The sequence below is a fragment of the Tachyglossus aculeatus genome, chromosome 3 (genome assembly GCF_015852505.1).
Source record: "Tachyglossus aculeatus isolate mTacAcu1 chromosome 3, mTacAcu1.pri, whole genome shotgun sequence".
Classification (NCBI taxonomy): domain Eukaryota; kingdom Metazoa; phylum Chordata; class Mammalia; order Monotremata; family Tachyglossidae; genus Tachyglossus; species Tachyglossus aculeatus.
In genome coordinates this window covers 65,315,551-65,334,536 of record NC_052068.1, presented here as the reverse complement: position 1 = coordinate 65,334,536, position 18,986 = coordinate 65,315,551, and the positions used below count along the sequence as shown (strand labels likewise).

At 54.5% G+C, this 18,986-nt stretch overlaps 1 protein-coding gene across 3 annotated transcripts in view; it reads right to left on the bottom strand.

The window, feature by feature from the left end:
- CDH23 (cadherin related 23) overlaps positions 1–18,986 on the bottom strand; it is a 425,144-nt gene that overhangs the window by 9,304 nt on the left and 396,854 nt on the right. For 2 of the 3 annotated variants that reach the window (XM_038744221.1, XM_038744217.1), the window contains 16 exons: positions 18,592–18,816; positions 17,515–17,684; positions 17,171–17,308; positions 16,276–16,395; positions 14,638–14,815; positions 13,376–13,587; positions 11,115–11,309; positions 8,163–8,276; positions 6,689–6,818; positions 5,127–5,384; positions 3,921–4,082; positions 2,127–2,383; positions 1,097–1,194; positions 819–939; positions 525–604; positions 141–181 (listed from right to left, as the gene is read on the bottom strand). In XM_038744221.1, coding sequence (XP_038600149.1) covers positions 141–181; positions 525–604; positions 819–939; positions 1,097–1,194; positions 2,127–2,383; positions 3,921–4,082; positions 5,127–5,384; positions 6,689–6,818; positions 8,163–8,276; positions 11,115–11,309; positions 13,376–13,587; positions 14,638–14,815; positions 16,276–16,395; positions 17,171–17,308; positions 17,515–17,684; positions 18,592–18,816 — 2,499 coding nt within the window. Of the gene's footprint in view, positions 1–140; positions 182–524; positions 605–818; positions 940–1,096; positions 1,195–2,126; positions 2,384–3,920; positions 4,083–5,126; positions 5,385–6,688; positions 6,819–8,162; positions 8,277–11,114; positions 11,310–13,375; positions 13,588–14,637; positions 14,816–16,275; positions 16,396–17,170; positions 17,309–17,514; positions 17,685–18,591; positions 18,817–18,986 lie in introns of those variants that run through there. The other variant, XM_038744219.1, reaches the window with a different exon arrangement.

Sequence of the window (18,986 nt, the reverse complement as noted above, 5' to 3'; positions counted from 1 at the left end):
TGCTCCATCTCCCACTCCCCCTGCCCTGCTGTCCTCTTCCTCTCCTGCCCACCCATCTCTGGCTCCCCTCACCCTGTTGCACCCATCTTCCACCCTGCAGTTGGCACCGACCTCCCCCGACCCCCAGTAGGAGCACTCACCTGTGGATCCTGCCACGATGGCTTTGAGTTTCCTCTTGTGTCTGAGGGAGAGGCCAAGGGGGAGTGGATGGGTAGGGGGTGGATGAGGAGAGCAGGAAGCCCCCTCTCCTTTCTCCAAGATTCCAAGCAGTGCCTCTGGGCACGCCCCCTCCCCTGCCCAGTCCTCACCCCCTGCCCCAGATCGTGCTCCCGTCCCTCGTCCCAACTTCTGCTCCTCCTTGACTCATGTCTTCACACCCCGTTGATGCCCTCACCCCTGCCCCAGTCTGCACCCGCTCCTCGGCCCTTCTGCCTATGCCCACTCCCTGACCATCCTGACCCAGGAGCCCGGAAGCCCGGAGCCATGGGGGCCCACGGGGTGCTGGGAGGGCCCAGGACACTCACACTGTCCGGTAGTACCAGTTCATGGCGATGAAGAGCACAGCTGTGAGGAGCAGGAGGAGGGCCAAGAGAATAATCGCCATCTGCAGGGCACGCACCACTCAGACCCCTGCCCTGGCCCCTCAGAGGACACCAGGGCCCAACACATACCCACTCTGCCCATCCCGGCTCGACTGTGGAGGAGGACGTGGGGACCAGGCTTCTAGGTGGGGCCGGGCCAGGCCAGACCAGGCCAAGAAGGTAGGGTTTTGGCTGGGCCAGGCCAGAAACTAGGGGTTGGGTGGGGGGCAGCCATGCCTGCAGAGCTGACAGGTCTTCAGGGGCCCGGGAGGAAGTGGCCGGCTGCACGTCCAGGACGTTGTAGTTCCGGAAGAGGTTCCGCAACTGCTCCTTGTTCTCGTCTATCATCCGGATCACCCTGCAGGGGAGCGGGAGGTCAGCGGGGGCCAGTAGGGGGTTCTTTGGGGGGCTTAGGGGGCCTCGTGGGCAGGTCTGGTGGGGCATACCCTGGGGGGAGCTGATTCCGGGGGCTCCCCCCCACCCCAAGGCATCCCCTCTCGGGCTCCGCAGCTCACCGCTCCACATCCAGAATCCTGTTGGTATCCCGGTTCACCACGTGGATCAGCAGCTCCGTCTGGGCGAAGTTTACACGGCCCTTCTTGTCCACGTGGAACTGGCCAGGTGGCATCGGAGGGTGGTGAGGCCCGGGGTGGAGGGGAGGGGGCCCAGCCAGCACCAGCCTCGTCCGGACCCTCACCCAGGCTTCTCATGCCCCACTCCCCCACCCCCTCTACCAGGGCACCCTCCTGGTTCTGCACATGCTTAGTCACTAGGGCAGGTAGGGCTGAGTCTTCTCTGGGAAGGGCCCAGCATCCCGGGACCTGGGTCCTCTCATCCCAAGAGGCCCCATTCAGTCAGGGCAAGGGGGTGGGAAGTACAGGGTATTTTTTAATGGTATTTGTTAATCTCTTAATATGTGCCAGACACTACTAAACCCTCAGGTAGATATAAGCTGATCAGGTTGGACAGAGTCCATGTAATGATGGTATTTGTTAAGCGCTTACTATGTGTCATAGTGCATGTACCAGGCACTGTTCTAAGCACTGGGGTAGATACAAGGTGATCAGCTTGGACGCAGTCCCTATTGCACATGGGGCTCACAGACTTAATCCCCATTTTACAGATGAAGTTACTGAGGACCAGAGAAGTGAAATGATTTGTCCCAGGTCACACAGCAGACAAGCGGAGGAGCTGGGATTAGAACCCTTGACCTCCTAACTCCCAAGCCCATGCTCTATCCCCTCCACCATGCAGCTTCTCATGTCCCACATGGGGCTCAGAGTCTTAATCCCCATTTTACAGGTGATGTAATTGAGGCACAGAGAAGTTAAGTGATTTGCCTCAGCTCACATAGCAGAACCCAGGTCCTTCTGACACCCAGACCCGTGCTCTATCCACTAGGCCACGCTGCTTCCCAGTTCTCCGCCCTCACCCACATCAGCCCTGGCCCTCCTCTCCTCGACTCTCCTGCCCTTACAGACTCCCCCTGGGTCCCCTCCCCACCACCGTTCTTCACCCCTCAGCCCCAGGCCCCAGATCTGACACCTGGACGTCATCGGTGTTGACGATGGCCCCGGTGATGTTGGACAGCAGACGGACAAACTCCTCCTGGAACTGGCGCACTCGGTCTGGGATCTCGTTGATGATGATCTTGACCCTCTGGTCCTCCCGCAGGATGTAGATGCCGATCACGGCCGTGTCGTTGTGTCCGGCCAGGTCCACCGCCAACACGTCCACCACAAAGTAGCCGGGCCCATAGGCGGTGAAAAGGTCGAAGGTCCGCAGGACCCCATCCAGGTGCCCTGGGTGGGGAGGGGGCTGCTGCTCAGGGCCGGCCGCCCTACCCCCCGGGAAAGGCTCGGGGTGCAGCAGGAGTTTCGGGTCGGTTGCCCTGGCCAGCCAGCAGATGCCCTTTAGTTCAGCTCCTCGCTGGGCAGAATGCTGCCTCCATCCCCCTCAAGCCCAGTCTCTGCCCACAGCTCTGCTGGTTGTCCAACATCTCTGTGGGGCTACAGGGGCAGGGGAAGACAAGCCCAGCTCCCTGCCCCATGCCAGCCCCTCGGATGCCCCTCCAAAAGAGAGAATGCCAGGGGCAGCAATCTGTACCACGGACAGGCCTTCTACTCCCTGTAAGCCACTGAACTCCATGGGAACTCTTCCGGAGGGCAGGAGAAGGAAGGGGAGGGGACAGGAGAGGTGGCAGGAAAGGGCAGGGAATTGCGGACAAGGAATGTGTCTGTTTATCATTGTATTGTACTCTCCCAATGGCTTAGTACAGTGCTCTGCACACAGTGAGCATAAGCACTCAATCAGTACGATTGAATGAATGAATGAATGGGAGGGAACGGGAGAGATGGCAGGGGAGGGGAGGGGAGGGATGAGAGGGGAAGGAGAGTAGAGGAGGGAGAGGAGGGTCTCCAGCCCTTTATGAGCTACTTACTCCGTAGGGGTAAGGCCAAGATCCCCAGGAAATGCTTTGGCAAGGAAGGGTACCCTGGCGGGGGCATTATTTTTCTATAGAAACCTTCAGGGCAAGTGATTCCCCTCCTCAAAATTCTCCAGTGGTTGCCCTTCCACCTCCATATCAAACAAAAACTCCTCACCATTGCCTTTAAAGCACTCCATCACCTTGCCCCCACCTACCTCACCTCCCTCCTCTCCTTCTACAACCCAATCCCCACACTTCATCCCTCTGGTGCAAACCTTCTCACTGCGCTGACCCCTGGCCCACGCCCTACATCTGACCTGGAATGCCCTCCCTCCTTAAATCCTCCAAACAATCACTCTCTCCTCTGAACCCAAAGCCTTACATCTCCTCCAAGAGGCCTTCCCAGACTAACCCCCACTTTTCCTCATCTCCCACTCCCTTCCTCAACACCCTGACTCGCTTCCTTTGCCTTGTTCCTCCTCTTCACCCCACAGCACTAATATATAGGTCTATAATTTTATCTACTTATATTGATGTCTGTGTACTTGAATTGATGTCTGTCTTCCCTGCCTCTAGACTGTGAGCTCGTTGGGGGCAGGGATTGTCTCTCTTTGTTACTTTATTGTATCTTCCCAAGCTCTTAGTACAGTGTTCTGCACACAGTAAACGCTCAATAAATATGACTGAATGAATTCCAGTAAAAGCAGGCAGACCCAGGTGGATTCGGAGGGGATTCTAGGGGGCCAGAGAGGGTCCAGGGCAGCATAGGCTGCTCTGGGGAAGACTCAGAGCCTCACTTGCCCCCTCCCCGTTACAGCGCGGCCAATGAGCCACTGCCAGGCATCAGCGGACAAGGGGAAGTGTGTGTGCCAAGGTGCCCAGGATCGCGGCCCCCCCGGTCTCCCTCCTACCCAAGGTGAAGACGTGGGCCACCTCGGCCGAGTCGTTGGAGTGCTGGCGGATGTAGCGGATGGCCAGGATGCTGTACAGCACCAGGCTGTTGTTGCCGACGTCGCCATCCAGGGCCAGAACCTGGACCAGTTCCGAGCCCACTTTGGCATCAGTGCTCACACCTGCCCGGGGTGGTGGAGTGAGGATCCATTAGGGGAGGACGAGGACGTCAAGAGCCTCTTTTCACCCCCAAACCCCACTCTCCCCAGCTCGGACCCGTCCCCCCAGGGAGCAGCGTGGCTTAGTGGAAAGAGAACGGGCTTGGGAGTCAGAGGTTGTGGGTTCTAATCCCGAATCCACCACTTGACAGCTGTGTGACTTTGGGTGAGTCACTTAACTTCTCTGGGCCTCAGTTACCTCATCTGTAAAATGGGGATTAAGACTGTGCGCCCCACGTGGGACAACCTGATTACTTTGTATCTACCCCAGCACTTAGAACAGTGCTTGGCTCATAGTAACGTGCTTAACAAATACCATCATTATTATTATCTTCTAGACCGTGAGCCTGTTGTTGGGCAGGGACCGTCTCTATAGGTTGCCGATTTGTACTTTCCAAGCTCTTAGTCCAGTGCTCTGCACACAGTAAGCGCTCAATAAATACAACGTGGCTCAGTGGAAGGAGCAGGGGGTCTGGAGTCAGAGGCCATGGGTTCAAATCCTGTCTTGGCCACTTGTCATCTGTGTGACTTTGGGCAAGTCAGTTAACTTTTCTGTGCCTCAGTTACCTCATCTGTAAAATGGGGATTAAGACTGTGAGCCCCCCTGTGGGACAACCTGATCACCTTGTAACCTCCCCAGCACTTAGAACAGTGCTTTGCACATATTAAGCGCTTAATAAATGCCATCATAATAATAAAATACGATTGAATGAATGAAAAGCACGGGTTTGGGAGTCAGAGGAGGTGGGTTCTAATCCCGACTCCGCCACTTGTCTTCTACGGGACCTTGGGCAAGCCACTTCACTTCTCTGTGACTCAGTGAGCTCATCTGTAAAATGGGGATGAAGACTGTGAGCCTCACGTGGGCCCACCTGATTACCTTGTGTCGACCCCAGTGCTAGAACAGTGCTCGGCACATAGTAAGGGCTTAATAAATACTATTGTTATTATTGTTATTTGTTGAGTCGTGGGCCCTTGCCCCATACCCCGGAGCCCACTCCTACTCACCGGCGGTATACTCGGCCTTGGTGAAGCGCGGGGGCTGGTCGTTGATGTCCTCCAGGGCTATGCGGACCTCCTGCAGGGTCAGGTCGGTGGTGGGGTCCAGCAGCAGGTGGGTCCGGGGTCCCCGGGGGGGCGTCCAGCTGCGGTTGCTCGAGGCCTTGACGATGATGGAGAAGAGGGGCTCCCGCTCCCGGTCCAAATCCCGCAACACCTTGAGCTGCCCCGCCCAGCTCAGATGGAAATTTTTCTCCCTGTTTCCGGCTGCCGTGGGGACCGGGGACATGATGAGGAGAGGTATGGGAGATAATAATAATGATGATGGTATTTGTTAAGCGCTTACTATGTGCCAAGCACTGTTCTAAGCACTGGGGTAGATACAAGGTCATCAGGTTGTCCCACGTGGGGCTCACAGTCTTAATCCCCATTAGACGGGCTTGGAAATCAGAAGGTCATAATAATAATAATAATATAATACTAATGGGATTTGTTAAGCGGTTACTACGTGCCAAGCACTGTTCTAAGCGCTGGGATAGATACAAGGTAATCAGGTTGTCCCAGGTGGGGCTCACAGTCTTAATCCCCATTTTATAGATGAGGTAACTGAGGCACAGAGAAGTTAAGTGGCTTGCCCGAGGTCACACAGCTGATAAGTGGGGGAGCCGGGTTTAGAACCCATGACCTCTGACTCCGCAGACCGGGCTCTTTCCACTTAGCCACGCTGCTCCTCTATGGGTTTTAATCCCGGCTCTGCTACTTGTCTGCTGTGTGGCCTTGGGCAAGTCACTTTGCTTCTCTGGGCCTCGGTTACCTCATCTGTAAAATGGGGATTTAGACCGTGAGCCCCACGAGGGACAGGAACTGTGTCTAATTTGGTTTGCTTGTATCCTCCCCAGCGTTTAGTACAGTGTCTGGCTCACAGTAAGCGCTTAACAAATACCAGAATTACTATTAATCCCCATTTTACAGATGAGGGAACTGAGGCAAAGAGAAGTTAAGCGGCTTGCCCAAGGTCACACAGCAGATAAGTGGCAGAGTCGGGATAGTGGGAAAGAGTCGGGCGTCAGGGTAAGAAGGGGTGGGGTCGTAATGAGAAAGGGGCTGGGGTGGTGGTGAGAAGGAGCAGGGGAATGGAGAGAAGGGATGGGTCACTGTGAGAAGGAGGTTGATGATGAGAAGCGGTAGGGTCATGATGAGAAGAGATGAGGTCACGGTGAGAAGGAATGGGGTTGTGGTGAGAAGGGTGGAGGGGTAATAATAATTATGGTATTTGTTAAGTGCTTACAATGTGCCAAGGACTGTTCTAAGTGCTGGATGGAGAGAAGGATGGGTCATAGTGAGAAGGGGCGGGGGATGGTGAAAAGGGGTGGGGTCATGGTGAGACGGTGTGAGGGGGTAGAGTGAGAAGGGGTGGGCGTGGCGGGCATGGAGAGATGGGTGTGTGAGGGGGATAGTGAGAAGGGGCGAGGGGGTCTCAGAGGGTCCCTGAGGCTGGAGGGGGACCCCGGGGGCTTCAGTGGGCTTTGGCCCGAGCATCCCACCCCAAGCCGATCCGACCACTCACTCACCTGCGATGAAATAGTAGACGATAGCATTGGGGCCCTCGTCGGCGTCCACGGCGCCCGTCACGTTGCCCACCACGGTGCCCGGCTGGGAATGCTCGGCCACGGACAGGAGCTGGTACTGGGGGCTGCCCCTCTGGGGACAGAGAGAGCCAGCCCATCCGGAGAGGGGAGGGGGCCGCTCTGGCTCACAGTCAGCCGCTCCCCTCCCCCGACAGACCCTCACCCCGACCTTGGGTTAAACCCCAAACGCCACCCCCATTACATCAGGCTTAGAACAGTGCTTGGCACATAGTAAGTGCTTAACAAAATGCCATAATTATTACTGAGGCTCCTTGTGGGCAGAAAAAATGTGTTTACCAACTCTGTTGCATTGTACTCTCCCAAGCACTTAGAACAGTGCTCTTGAAATGCTTGTATCCACCCCAGCGCTTAGTAAAGTGTCTGGCACATTGTAAGCACTTAGCAAATACCAAAATAATATTGATAATACATAGTAAATGCTCAATAAATACTATTATTGATGGAATAAGTGTTTCTTAACCCTTTTCCTGTGCATTGTGGACTTGACGACATGACATTTAGCGGGTGGGTTGCAGCTCCCACCTCCTCCTGCTGGAAAGAAGCCCAGCTTTCGCCCAGGTAACTGACCCCAGGGTCCGGCTTCCAGGTCCAGCTTCCTCAGTTCCACCCAGCTCCCACCACCCTTCCCTCCTCCATACCCTCCTCCGCTCCCCACCCCCGAAATATAAGTCCCCTATGGGCTGTGGCTGGCCACCAGGTGCTGGCCATCAGGGATCACTGCTCCTCGGCCTCCTGGGAGAGTTGCAAGCAGCAGAAAGGAAGGCAGGGGAAGAGATGGGAGGGATCTAGAGAGAGAAGTTAAGCGACTTGCCCCAGGTCACGCAAGGGTACAAAACTGCTCAGTGGCTGGAGCTGCCTGTTTGTGCCGCTGACTTTCAATCAATCAATCAGTGGTATTTATTGAGCACTTACTCTGGGCAGAGCACAGTACTAAGCAATTGGGAGAGTATAATGTAATAGAATTAGTGGACATGTTCCTTGCCCATAGTGAGTATACAGTCTAGAGACACTTTCAACTGAGAGTACTGTGTGTGTGTGTGGGGGGGGGGGGTGTGCATGTGGGTGTGGGATAGTGACGAGGCAGAGAAAGGAGAAGAGTGTAGGGGCCATCTTAAATTCAAAGTCAACTTGGCTTCTAATCAATTTAGACTTTACAGCAACTGCTTTATTTCCTTTAGACTCAACTGCCTGGTTTCTTTTAGTGCCCGGGAGTATTCCCAAGGGTAGGGGGCAAAAAACATGAAGAATTGCAGGAGTGTCTCTCTCCTGGGTGGGTGGTGAGATCTGAACAGCTGGCATGACTCGGGGTGGAGAGCCCCTCCCCACTCCCCCGACTCCTCTGCCACCTGACCCAGCCCACTCCTTCCCGACCGACAGTAGCTGATGGGGGCCTCACCGGGGGTCTCAGGAACACTGGCTCGTTGTCATCAATGTCATCCAGAGCTACCTGCAGGGGCTGCATTGTCTCATAGGGGACCGGCTGGCCCAGGTCATTAGCCACCAGAATCAGCTGGCAGAGAAGCAGAGGTGAGAATGAAGGACCAGGATCACCAGGCTGAGCTGAGGGCCGATGATGAGGCCTGGGGCTTGGTGTATGGGGCAGATAGAAGAACTAAAGGACATTATCGTCCTTGCCCTCAAGGAGCTTAAAGTCTAATGGGGAGAGAAGACATAATCTATCAGTAGTTTATTGACTATTTATGTGTGCAGAAAACTATCCTAACCACTTAGGAAGGTACAATAGCGCTAGAAGACACAACACCTGCCCACAAATAGCTTAAAATATAATGGGGGAGACACACAATATCATTTCTAGAGAAAAGGAAGAAAAGAATGTAAAGATGGACATGTAAATGAGTAAGTGCTTGAAGTGTATACAGGTGTTACAGGTGGCTGAGGATTTGACTGGGGGAGAAGAAAAATTAATCAGGGGAGGTCTCCTGGAAGAGATGGAATTTCAGGAGGGCTCTGCAGATGGGAAGAGCAGTTATCTACCAGATGTGAAGGGGGAGGGATTTTGATGGGAGAATAGTGAGAGCCATGGGAGGAAAACAGGAGAGTAGAGAATGAGGCACTGAGTGTTTAACTAGAGAGGGATGAAGAGTGAGAGCTGGGGTGTAGTGGGAGAAGAGAGTGGGTAAGTAAGAGGGAAAGAGCTGTTTGAATGCTTCAAAGCTGGTGGTGCAGTTTGGCTTGATGCAGCGAGGACTGGGTAACTGGAAAGCAGAGTGAAGTAGGGACTGGAGAGGAAAGTGTATGGAGGCAGAAAGGCCACTGAGGAAGTTGATACAGTCATCTAACTGGGATTGGATGAGTGCATGGATCAGGGTGGTGGCATTTTGCATGGAGGAGAAGGGGTGGACCTGGGAAATGTGCAGAAAAAAACTGATTAAGGGACAGACTGAATGTCAGAGTTGAAAAAGAACAAGGAGTCAAGGATAATAACTAGGTCATGAGTTATTTTACCGTTTATTGTGATGGGGAAGTTGGGCAGAGGAGAAGATTTGTGAGGGAAGATGGGTTCAATTTTAAGCATATTGAGTTTAAGAGGCTGTTGGGACATCGCTGTGGAGATTTCGTGGAAGACAAAATGTGAGCTTGCAGAGCAGGAGAGAGGCCAGGACTAACGCGGTAGATTTGGGAGTCAACCACAGAGAGGTGGGATTTGGAACTGTGAGAGCTGATGAGCTCCTTGAAGGGGAGGGAATCCAGAACCAGCCATAGCAGTGACAGGGAAAGGTCTACATTATAAACACAAGGGGATCGGTTCATCCGTAATAAGTCGGTAAACAGACATACCTACACATGAGTGCAGAGGTGACTGATGAGATGGAAGGGGTGGGACTTAATCAGAGAAGGCCTCCTGGAAGAGGCATTTTTGAAGGAGGCCAAAGGCCCTACTACAGCCTTCACAGAGGCGGCTGCCAGCTGCCCGGCTCCAAGGACCAGCCAAAGGAGGAATTGAGTTGAGAAGAAGGAAAGTCCAGATTGGGTCTAGGGGATGGGCTGTGTCTCTTTGTGTTTCTCTGTTCCACCCTCTGACCTGCAGCCCTTCCTGGATCCAGCTGTGGCCTACTCCTCCACCCTCTCCCACATTCAGCTCAGGTCCTCACTGAGAAACAGGGTGGCCTAATGGATAGAGCATGGATCTGGGAGTCAGAAGGTTCTGGGTTCTAGTGTCGACTAAACCACTTGTCTGCTGTGTGACCTTGGGAAAAGTCATTTCACTTCTCTGGGCCTCAGTTACCTCATCTGTAAAATGGGGGTTAAGACTGTGAGCCCCATGTGGGGCAGGGACTGTGTCCAACCTGATTACCTTGTAACTACCCCAGTACTTATGACAGTGCTTGGCACATTGTAAGCACTTAACAAATACTATAATTATTATTATTATTATAAAGAACCTCAGTTACACACACCCCTGCTCTCCTCCCTTTCTTGCACCGCCCCTTCCCCTTGGTTCTGCCCCCAAAACCTCAGCCCTCACCCTCGATCCTCAGCTCTTGGTATCCCACCCTCCATCCCTACCCATTACCCTTGATTTCTGCCCACCCCTTCTGCCCACCTTCCTTTCTTCTTTCTTCTTACAGTATTCATTGAGTGCTTTCTGGGCTCCAGGCACCATAATAAACTCTGGGGTAGTTGCAAGCTAATCAGGTTGGACACAATCCCTGACACGGGACTCACAGTTTTAATCCTATTTTACAGATGAGGTAACTGAGGCCCAGAGAAGTGCAGTGACTTGTCCAAGGTCACACAGCAGACAAGTGGCAGAGCAGGGATTAGAACCCAGGTCCTTCTGATTCCCAGGTCTGTGCTCTATCCACTAGGCCATGCTACTTCCCCTTTTCCACGAGAAGCAGCGTGGCTCAGTGGAAAGAGCCCGGGCTTTGGAGTCAGAGGTCATGGGTTCAAATCCCAGCTCCACCAATTGTCAGCTGTGTGACCTTGGGCAAGTCACTTAACTTCTCTGGGCCTCAGTTCCCTCATCTGTAAAATGGGGATGAAGACTGTGAGCCCCCCGGGGGACAACCTGATCACCTTGTAACCTCCCCAGAGCTTAGAACAGTGCTTTGCACATAGTAAGCGCTTAATAAATGCCATTATCATCATCATTTGCCATCACTCTCTTCTTCCCACCCTCTGCCCCCTGCCCTATGCCCTCCACTATCTTTCCCCCAAGTCTTGGTCCCCAGCCTCTGCCCATTCACCCTCTAGCTTCACCCTTTGCCTCCTCCCTTGTCCCCTATCATTTACCCCCCACCCTCTGCTCCCTATCCTTTATGCTGGACTTTAGTCCTCACTTTCTTCCCCCCTGCCCGCCCTCTACCCTTAGTCCCTGGCTTACACTGTACATGGCCTGCTTCTCGCGGTCGAGGCGCTGAGCCGTCTGGATGAGGCCGCTGATGGGGTCGATGGAGAAGTATTCCCAGTCCTTGTTTCCGGCGCCTGTCTTGAGGAAGCTGTAGCGGACAGCCCCGTTGAGCCCCTCATCCTTGTCAGTGGCGTAGACCTCGTACACGCTGGAGCGCAGGGGGATCTCCTGCAGGAGACAAGGACCAAAGGGCCAGATGGGGCTCGCTCAGACCCCAAAACCCTGAACTCCAGGACTCACAGAGCCTCACATCCCAGGCATCACCTACCACTATCTCCCCGAGACTCTGGCAGCTCCCCAAGCCAGGGGGACCCGGGTCCCTGAAGGACTCACGGGGACAGAAATGGTGGCACACAGACCTGATGATTCCCTTCTCCCTACTCATTCCCAAATGCCCTGAGAGCTGCCCTTGCCTCCCCTCCAAACCTAACCACAACCCTGACCAACTGGGACCTTTCCCTGGGCCTGTGGACTTGGAATCCCCGGAACCATGCAATTCCCTAGGGAATTGCAGGGGGATGCCAAGAATGGCCAGAAATGCATCCGTGTTTCAGGAATTTTTCTGCATCGTTGGCCACCACAACTCTCTGCAAGAGTAGAAGAGGTAGGGGAAAGAGGGCAGCCAGTACCAATCCACAGATAATGGTAAAAAGGGGATACTGGGTGGGCTGTGAAAGGAGGCGGCCCCAGGAAGATCCTGTGCCTGGAGGAAAGATGATTCTGGGGAAAGGAACCTAGAAGAGTCACTGGACGCTTATTGTGGGCAGGGAGTACTGCTACTACTTCTGTTGTGTTGTGCTCTCCCAAGCACTTAGTACAGTGCTCTGTACACACAGTAAGTGCTCAATAAGTGCCACTGATTGATTGATAGCTATTGAGGAGCTTTGGCAAAGGAAAAGGACACAGGAAGGAAAGCTTGCTGAAGGCAAGTGCTTCAAAAACTACCTGCCTCGGATAATCCAAATTGCAGGTAATCCCTATTATAAGGTATCAAGAGGCAGCATGGTCTGGAGGAAAGAGCACCGGACTGGGAGTTAGGAGACCCAGGTTCCAGTCCTGGCTCTAGCACTTTTCTGCTGTGTGACCTGGGCAAGCCATTTAACCTCTTTGTGCCTTAGATTCCTCACCTGTAAAAAGGAGATAAAATGTCTGTTTTCCCTCTCTCTTTGATTGTGCCCCTTGTATCTACGCCAATGCTTTAGCACATAGTAAGTGCTTGACAGATGCCACCATCACCATTACTGGATGTTGACTGGAGCTGCCCAATGCCCCCACATGACAAAACTGGAGGATTCATCATCCCTAAAGGATCCTTTGGAAATTTCTTCCCTGCTCCTCACTCAAGAGGCACGGACAACTTTGGGGTCAGGAGCAGGAAACCTGGGTCAGGGGTTCAGCCAGTGAAGGGAGGGTGCCTGGGAGGGATGGCGGGTGAGTGGAGGCAGGTGGTGAAACGGGGCAAGAGAGGGCAGGGATTGGTGGGGCTGGGGAGGGGGGGTAAGAATGGAGGGAGGGATGGGCTGTGAGGGTGGTGGCAGGAAGTGAGGGAGGAAACAGCAGGTGATGATGATGAGGGTGGGTAGGGAGGGATGGGCGATGAGAGTGGCGGGTGAAGAGTGGCAGGTGGTGAGGGTGGAGATTGGCAGGATAAGCAGCCTTGGCTTAGAGGAAAGAGCACAGGTTTGGGAGTCAGAGGTTGTGGGTTCTAGTCCCGGCTCTGCCACTTAGCTGTGTGACTTTGGGCAAGTCACTTAACTTCTCTGGACCTCAGTTACCTCATCTGTAAAATGGGGATTAAGACTGCGAGCCCCCCGTGGGACAACCTGATCACCTTGTAACATCCCCAGTGCTTAGAACAGTGCTTGGCACATAGTAAGTGCTTAATAAACGCTATCATCATTATTATTATTATTATTACCCCAGTGCTTAGAACAGTGCTTGGCACATAGTAAGCACTTAACAAATACCATCATTATTATTATCTTCTAGACTGTGAGCCCACTGTTGGGTAGGCACCATCTCTATATGTTGCAAATTTGTACTTTCCAAGCCCTTAGTACAGTGCTCTGCACACAGTAAGCTCAATAAATTCGATTGGTGATGATGATGAATTGGCAGGGTGGAGAGGGGTGGGTGGTGGAGGAGGGGAGAGGTAGTGAGGGTGGGAGTTGGGATGGGAGGGTGGCGAGGGCAGGGGTGAGGGTTGGTGAGGACGGACATGAGGCATTGATTACCTCCTTGACATGGAGGATGGTGCCGTTGGGGGGGCGGACAAAGACGGGCCGGTTGTCGTTGACGTCGACCACCTCGACCAGCAGCATGGAGGTACCCCAGAGCGGGGGCTGCCCTCGGTCCGTTGCCACCACCGTCAGATTGAACCTCTCGTACGACTGCAGGGGCCGCCGGGTGGTCACCAGCCCCGAGTCCTGGTGGATCTGGAAGGCCTCTGGGAAGTGGGGAGGTGACCCGGCACTGGCTGGAACCGGCCCCAGCCCCAGTACTCTAGCCTCCCCTGGCACCCCCTGAGCCTTGCCATCTTTCTGGTTCCCTGCGTCCTGTAACCTGGACTTCATGGATCCCTGGGAAATAGAATGACCAGGGCACGCCAGGTGGGAGGGTCTGGATGGGGTTGGCTGCGTGGATTGGGGGCTCAGGAGGGAAGAGGCTGCACCCTGCTTTTTGTCTGCTGCTCTCCATGGGTCCTACTTTACAGTGCAGCCCTGATAAGTCCCTCCCTCCCTTCCTCCTTTCCTCCCTTCTTCCCTTCCTTCCTTCCTTCCTTCCTTCCTTCCTTCCTTCCTTCCTTCCTTCCTTCCTTCCTTCCTTCCTTCCTTCCTTCCTTCCTTCCTTCCTTCCTTCCTTCCTTCCTCCCTCCCTCCCTCCCTTCCTCCCTTCCTTCCTCCCTTCCTCCCTTCCTTCCTCCCTCCCTTCCCCCAGTCCTTGGCCAGGGAGGCTGCTGTCCCATTCTCAACTCCTCTTGTCAGGATCTGGTACCCTAGCCCCTGGAACTGGCATCTCCCACTGGCCCTAGCCCTGGCTGACTTTCCCTAACCATTGGAAAAGGCATTTTCCCCAGCCCCTGGCCCAACCTACTCTCCCTGGCATCTGCCTTGGCCGACTCTCCCTGGCCCCTGCCCTGGCCGACTCTCTCTGGCCCCTGGTACAGGTCTCGCCCCCTGGCACCTGCACTAGCTGACCCTCCCTGGCCTCTGATACAAGCATCTCCACCAGCCTCTAGCCTGACCAACTCCCCGTGGCCCCTGCCTGGACCAACTCTCTCTGGCCTCTGGTACAGGCATCTCCCCCCGGCCCCACCCTAGCCAACTCTCCCTGGCCTCTGGCATGGGGCATGTCCCCCTGTCCCTGAAGGCAGGCATGGGGTGGGGTGCACTTCTTCCTTTCCACCTGGGGGTCCCCCAGAGCTGAAGGTGAACACAGGGGTCCCGATCCTCCACAGGGAAACATCGCCACTTTCGGCCCGGCTGCGGCCACATACCCACGCCGGGTCCATCCATGGTGTAGACCACCTCTCCGTTGTCACCCTCGTCCTGGTCGGTGGCCACCATGCTGATGACAGATGTGCCTTCGGGCTCATTCTCATAGACGCTGGTGCTGAACTGGCCCCTGGAGAATTGGGGCCGGCAGTCATTGACGTCCAGCACTGTGATCACCACCTGCCAGGAGAAGAGGGCCGGGGGTCAGGGATTACTAGTAATAATGATGGCATTTGTTAAGCGCTTACTATGTGCAAAACACTGTTCTAAGCGCTGGGTGGATACAAGGTGATCAGGTTGTCCCACGTGGGGCTCACAGTCTTAACCCCCATTTTACAGATGAGGTAATTGAGGCTCAGAGAAGTGAAGTGACTTGCCCAAGGTCACACAGCAGACATGTGGTGGAGCCGGGATTAGAACCCATGACCTCTAGTTCCCAAGCCCGTGCTCTTTCCACTGAGCGACGCTGCTTCTCTAAGTCAGGGCTAGGAGTCAGGGCTATTAGTCAGGGCTAGGAGGAAGCAGTGGTAAGGGCTGGGAGAAAACAGTTCAAAGAGCTTTTTTAAATGGTATTTGTTAAGCATTAACTATGTGCCAGGCGCTGCACTAAGTCCTGGGGTAAATACAAGCTAATCAGGTTGGACACAGTCCTTGTCCAACATGGGCTCATCGTCTGAATCTCCATGTTATAGAAGAGGTAACAGATTAAGATAAATTCATAGACTTGCCCCAGGTCACACAGTAGACAATTGGCAGAGCTGGGATCAGAACCCAGGTCCTCTAACTCCCAGGCCCTGGTTCTTTCCATTAGGCCATGCTGCTTTTATCTGCAAACTACCTGCAGCTTGTGTCTGCCTGGATCACAAGGACCTTCTCCATCCTGGGTACTGGGGCCCAAAGGGCAGGAGAGGAAATGGGGCTCCAGGATCTGGAATGGGTTCCTGGTTCAACCCAGCCCCAGCTATTCCCTTAACCTCCATTAACAGCTGCCTGTGAGCGCCTCTTTTCCAGTGATGGAGTCTCGGCTCCTGCTCCCAGGAAGCACTAGGTTCACTGTCTAGCCCCTGGAGAAACCCTATATAGTTCCCCGGAAGTGCTCAGTACAATGTTCTGCACAGAACAGGAGCCCAAGACAGTAATAACAATAATAATAATAATAATAATAATAATAGTATTTGTTAAGCACTTACTATGTGCCAAGCACTGTTCTAAGTGCTGGGGGGGATACAAGGTAAATCAGGTTGTCCCATGTGGGGGCTCTCTGTACCTAGAAGGCATTCAGTAATCAATCAATCGATGGTATTTATTGAGTGCTTACTATATCCAGAGCACTGTACTTAGCATTTGGGAGAGTACAATATAACCCAGTGATGAGACTGCTACTCTTCCAGGTCCTTTCCTCCCTCCTTGCAGTGGCTATGTCTGTCCTCTCTGCACTGCCCTCAGCAGCATGGCTCAGCGGGGACCCTTCTTTTTCTCCAGGGACTCTCCGCTTCCCTGTGACCTCACCCACTATCCCTGCTCCCTCCAATCTGGGGGCCGTTGCTCTTCCCACTTCCCACTAAGGCTTCTGGGCAGTACCCCATACCTCCAAGTGTGCTCAGCCCAGCAGTCTGGCAGCCCGGCCCTTGAGCTCTCACCTGCACCGAGTTCTCCCGGCGGTTACTGGATACATCTCCAGGGTTGTCTCTGGCCACAGCTGTGAGGATGTAGTGGTCCTTCTTCTCCCGGTCCAAGGCGGACAGCACAAAGATGTCTCCCTGGGAGGGCAGAAGGAGCCAGGCCTGCCCTCTGGATCTCCCACTACCCACTGGTTCCTCTAGCCAGAGGGCCCTGGGCCTGGAGCCAGGCCTTCTACCTGGTCTTCTGCTGGCCCAGCAGTTTCCACCTGACTCCAGGGCTGGAAGTGATGGAGTTGATTCCAACTGGGGAATCACCCGCTTCTCCAGTGCCAGGGAAAACTGGACAGGATCCCTTGGTGGCAGAACTGGGTGGAGGGAAGAGGCTGGGGCTCTCTGTCCCTTGCCCTCCAATTCCCCTTTGAGCACACACGTGGAAAGGGGGAAGGAATTGGGAATTTTCACTTCCCCCGGCAAAAGCTCATTGAGGATCTTTGAAGGGTAAACACTGAGGCAGTGGCTCACCTCCACCTGCTCTGAGGAGTTTCTACTGCAAGAGGAGGGATTCAGGGTTTATTTAAGCACTTCCATTGGGGGAGCCCTGGGTTCTGCATTAGGGGATGATCTCTTCATATTTGGAGATTTTTATTAATAATAATAATGATGATATAATAGTAAAGGTATTTGTTGAGCGCTTACTATGTGCCAAGCACTGTTCTAAGCACTGGGGAAGATATGACCTAATCGGGTTGGACACAGTCCCTGTCCCACGTGGGGCTCGCACTCTTAATCGTGAGAACCAGACCCATCAGCCTGGAGGCAGGGGGATGGACAACCTGATCTTAGAAGTCCCAGGACAAGCTAAGGTCGGGGTCACCCTCAGCCACAGTCACTCCTCCCCCAGGGGCCCTCTTACCGTGGAAGGATCGATCCCAAACTTGCCTTCTCCATCCCCCAGGCTATACTGGATGAGGGCGAAGGGGCCTGAGTCAGCATCCGTGGCTGTGACTGTCAAAAGGACCGTGCCCAGGGGCACATCCTCCAAGACAGGTATCTGGGTGCGGGAGATGGGACGGAACAAGGAAAACAGGCTTGACATCAGTGGGAAGAGCTGGCTGGAGGAGCTGAAATCTCTGCTGGCCCTCTAGGCCTGTTGACTTGTGGCTGGTTGTGGGTCCTCCAGGATGGGGAAGCCGACCTGGGGATGGGGGGTACCAGTCGCTCTCTCAGGCCGCCTCCCGGCCCCGCAGCTCCACCCACCTGGTAGGCCGCCTGTCTGAAGATGGGGTTGTTGTCGTTGACGTCCACTATCTCCAGGTACACGGGGATCTCGGCCGCTCTGGGTGGAGAGCCATTGTCCGAAGCTCGGACCGTGAAGTTGAGCCACTGCACCTCCTCATAGTCCACCGTCCGATTGGCGATGACCTTTCCTGGGGGGTAGGGAGGAGTTCACATTGACATGTTGGCACTGCCTGCTGACTCACAGCGGGGGTAGGGGAAAAAGCACAAGTACAGATGTGCCCCTGTCCCAGCTGAGCCAGACTGTCTTGGCCCTGCCGTGCCCTGGTCCCTGCTCCTGTCCCAATGCCTGACCCTGCCTCTGCCCTATCCTGCTCTGCCCCTGCCCTCACTGGCTGGAAACTTTATAGCTGTGAGGAGGATGGTGCTGGAACAGAAGGCAACTGGGTCTCCAGCGCCCTTAGGGGCAGTTACACCCTAGTGCTCTGTCTCAGTCACATGCCCGTCTGTGCCCCTACCTCAGGGCTGTAAGCAGTAATAATAATAATAATTGTGATATTTGTTAATCACTTACACTGAACTAGCACTGGGGTGGATACAAGCAAATGGGGTTGGATGAAGTTTCTGTCCCACATGGGGCTCACAATCTCAATCCCCCTTTTACAGATGAGGTAACTGAGACACAGAGAAATGAAGTGATTTGCCCAAGGTCACACAGCAGACAAGTGTTGGAGCCCTTATTAGAACCCACATTCTTCTGACTCCCAGGCTCGTGCTTTATGGCTCTATGTAGGGAGATAGCACGAGCTCATCAAGAGTACCGCCACAAGGGAGGGGGGCAATTGGACAAATTGGCCAAAACCACCACTGGGGAGGGGATGGGATCCAGATCCAAGGATGGCCGACAAGTACAGTCAAATCATGTGGTCCTAATGGAGGTATCATCCCCATCTGGCTGCCACTGCCCTACTGAACAATCTGGATTTCCAGGGACCAGGAAGGGGCTGTCCCATGGCTCCATCAGAAGTGAGTGTCACTGCAGTCAGAGGGCTTGTTGTGGGGAAGGGGGCTGTGGTGTTCTCTCTCAAACTGGCCTACCTGCAGAATCGTCCTCAAGCTGGGCATATCCTGGGGGCACCAGGTTCAGCAGCGCATAGGTGATCTGTCCGTTGGCCCCCTTGTCGGGGTCCACAGCGGCCACTGAGATGAGGGTGGTGCCCGGCGTCGCCCCTTCCAGCACCCGCTCCATGAAGTAGGTGATCCCAAAGGGCCGGAACTGGGGTGTGTTGTCGTTGACGTCCAGGATGTTGACGGTTAGCTTGGCTGGGGTGGGTAGGGCCGGACGGGGAAGGGATGGAGCCGGGTTGAGCAAGGGAAAGAAGAGCCGGAGAGGGCAGAGCCAAAGAAGAAGGCAAAGTCATGGGGCGGGGCGGAGCAGTGGAACGCGACAGGCCTCATCCATCGAAGGGACTCCCGGCCAGGTCCTGCTTGGG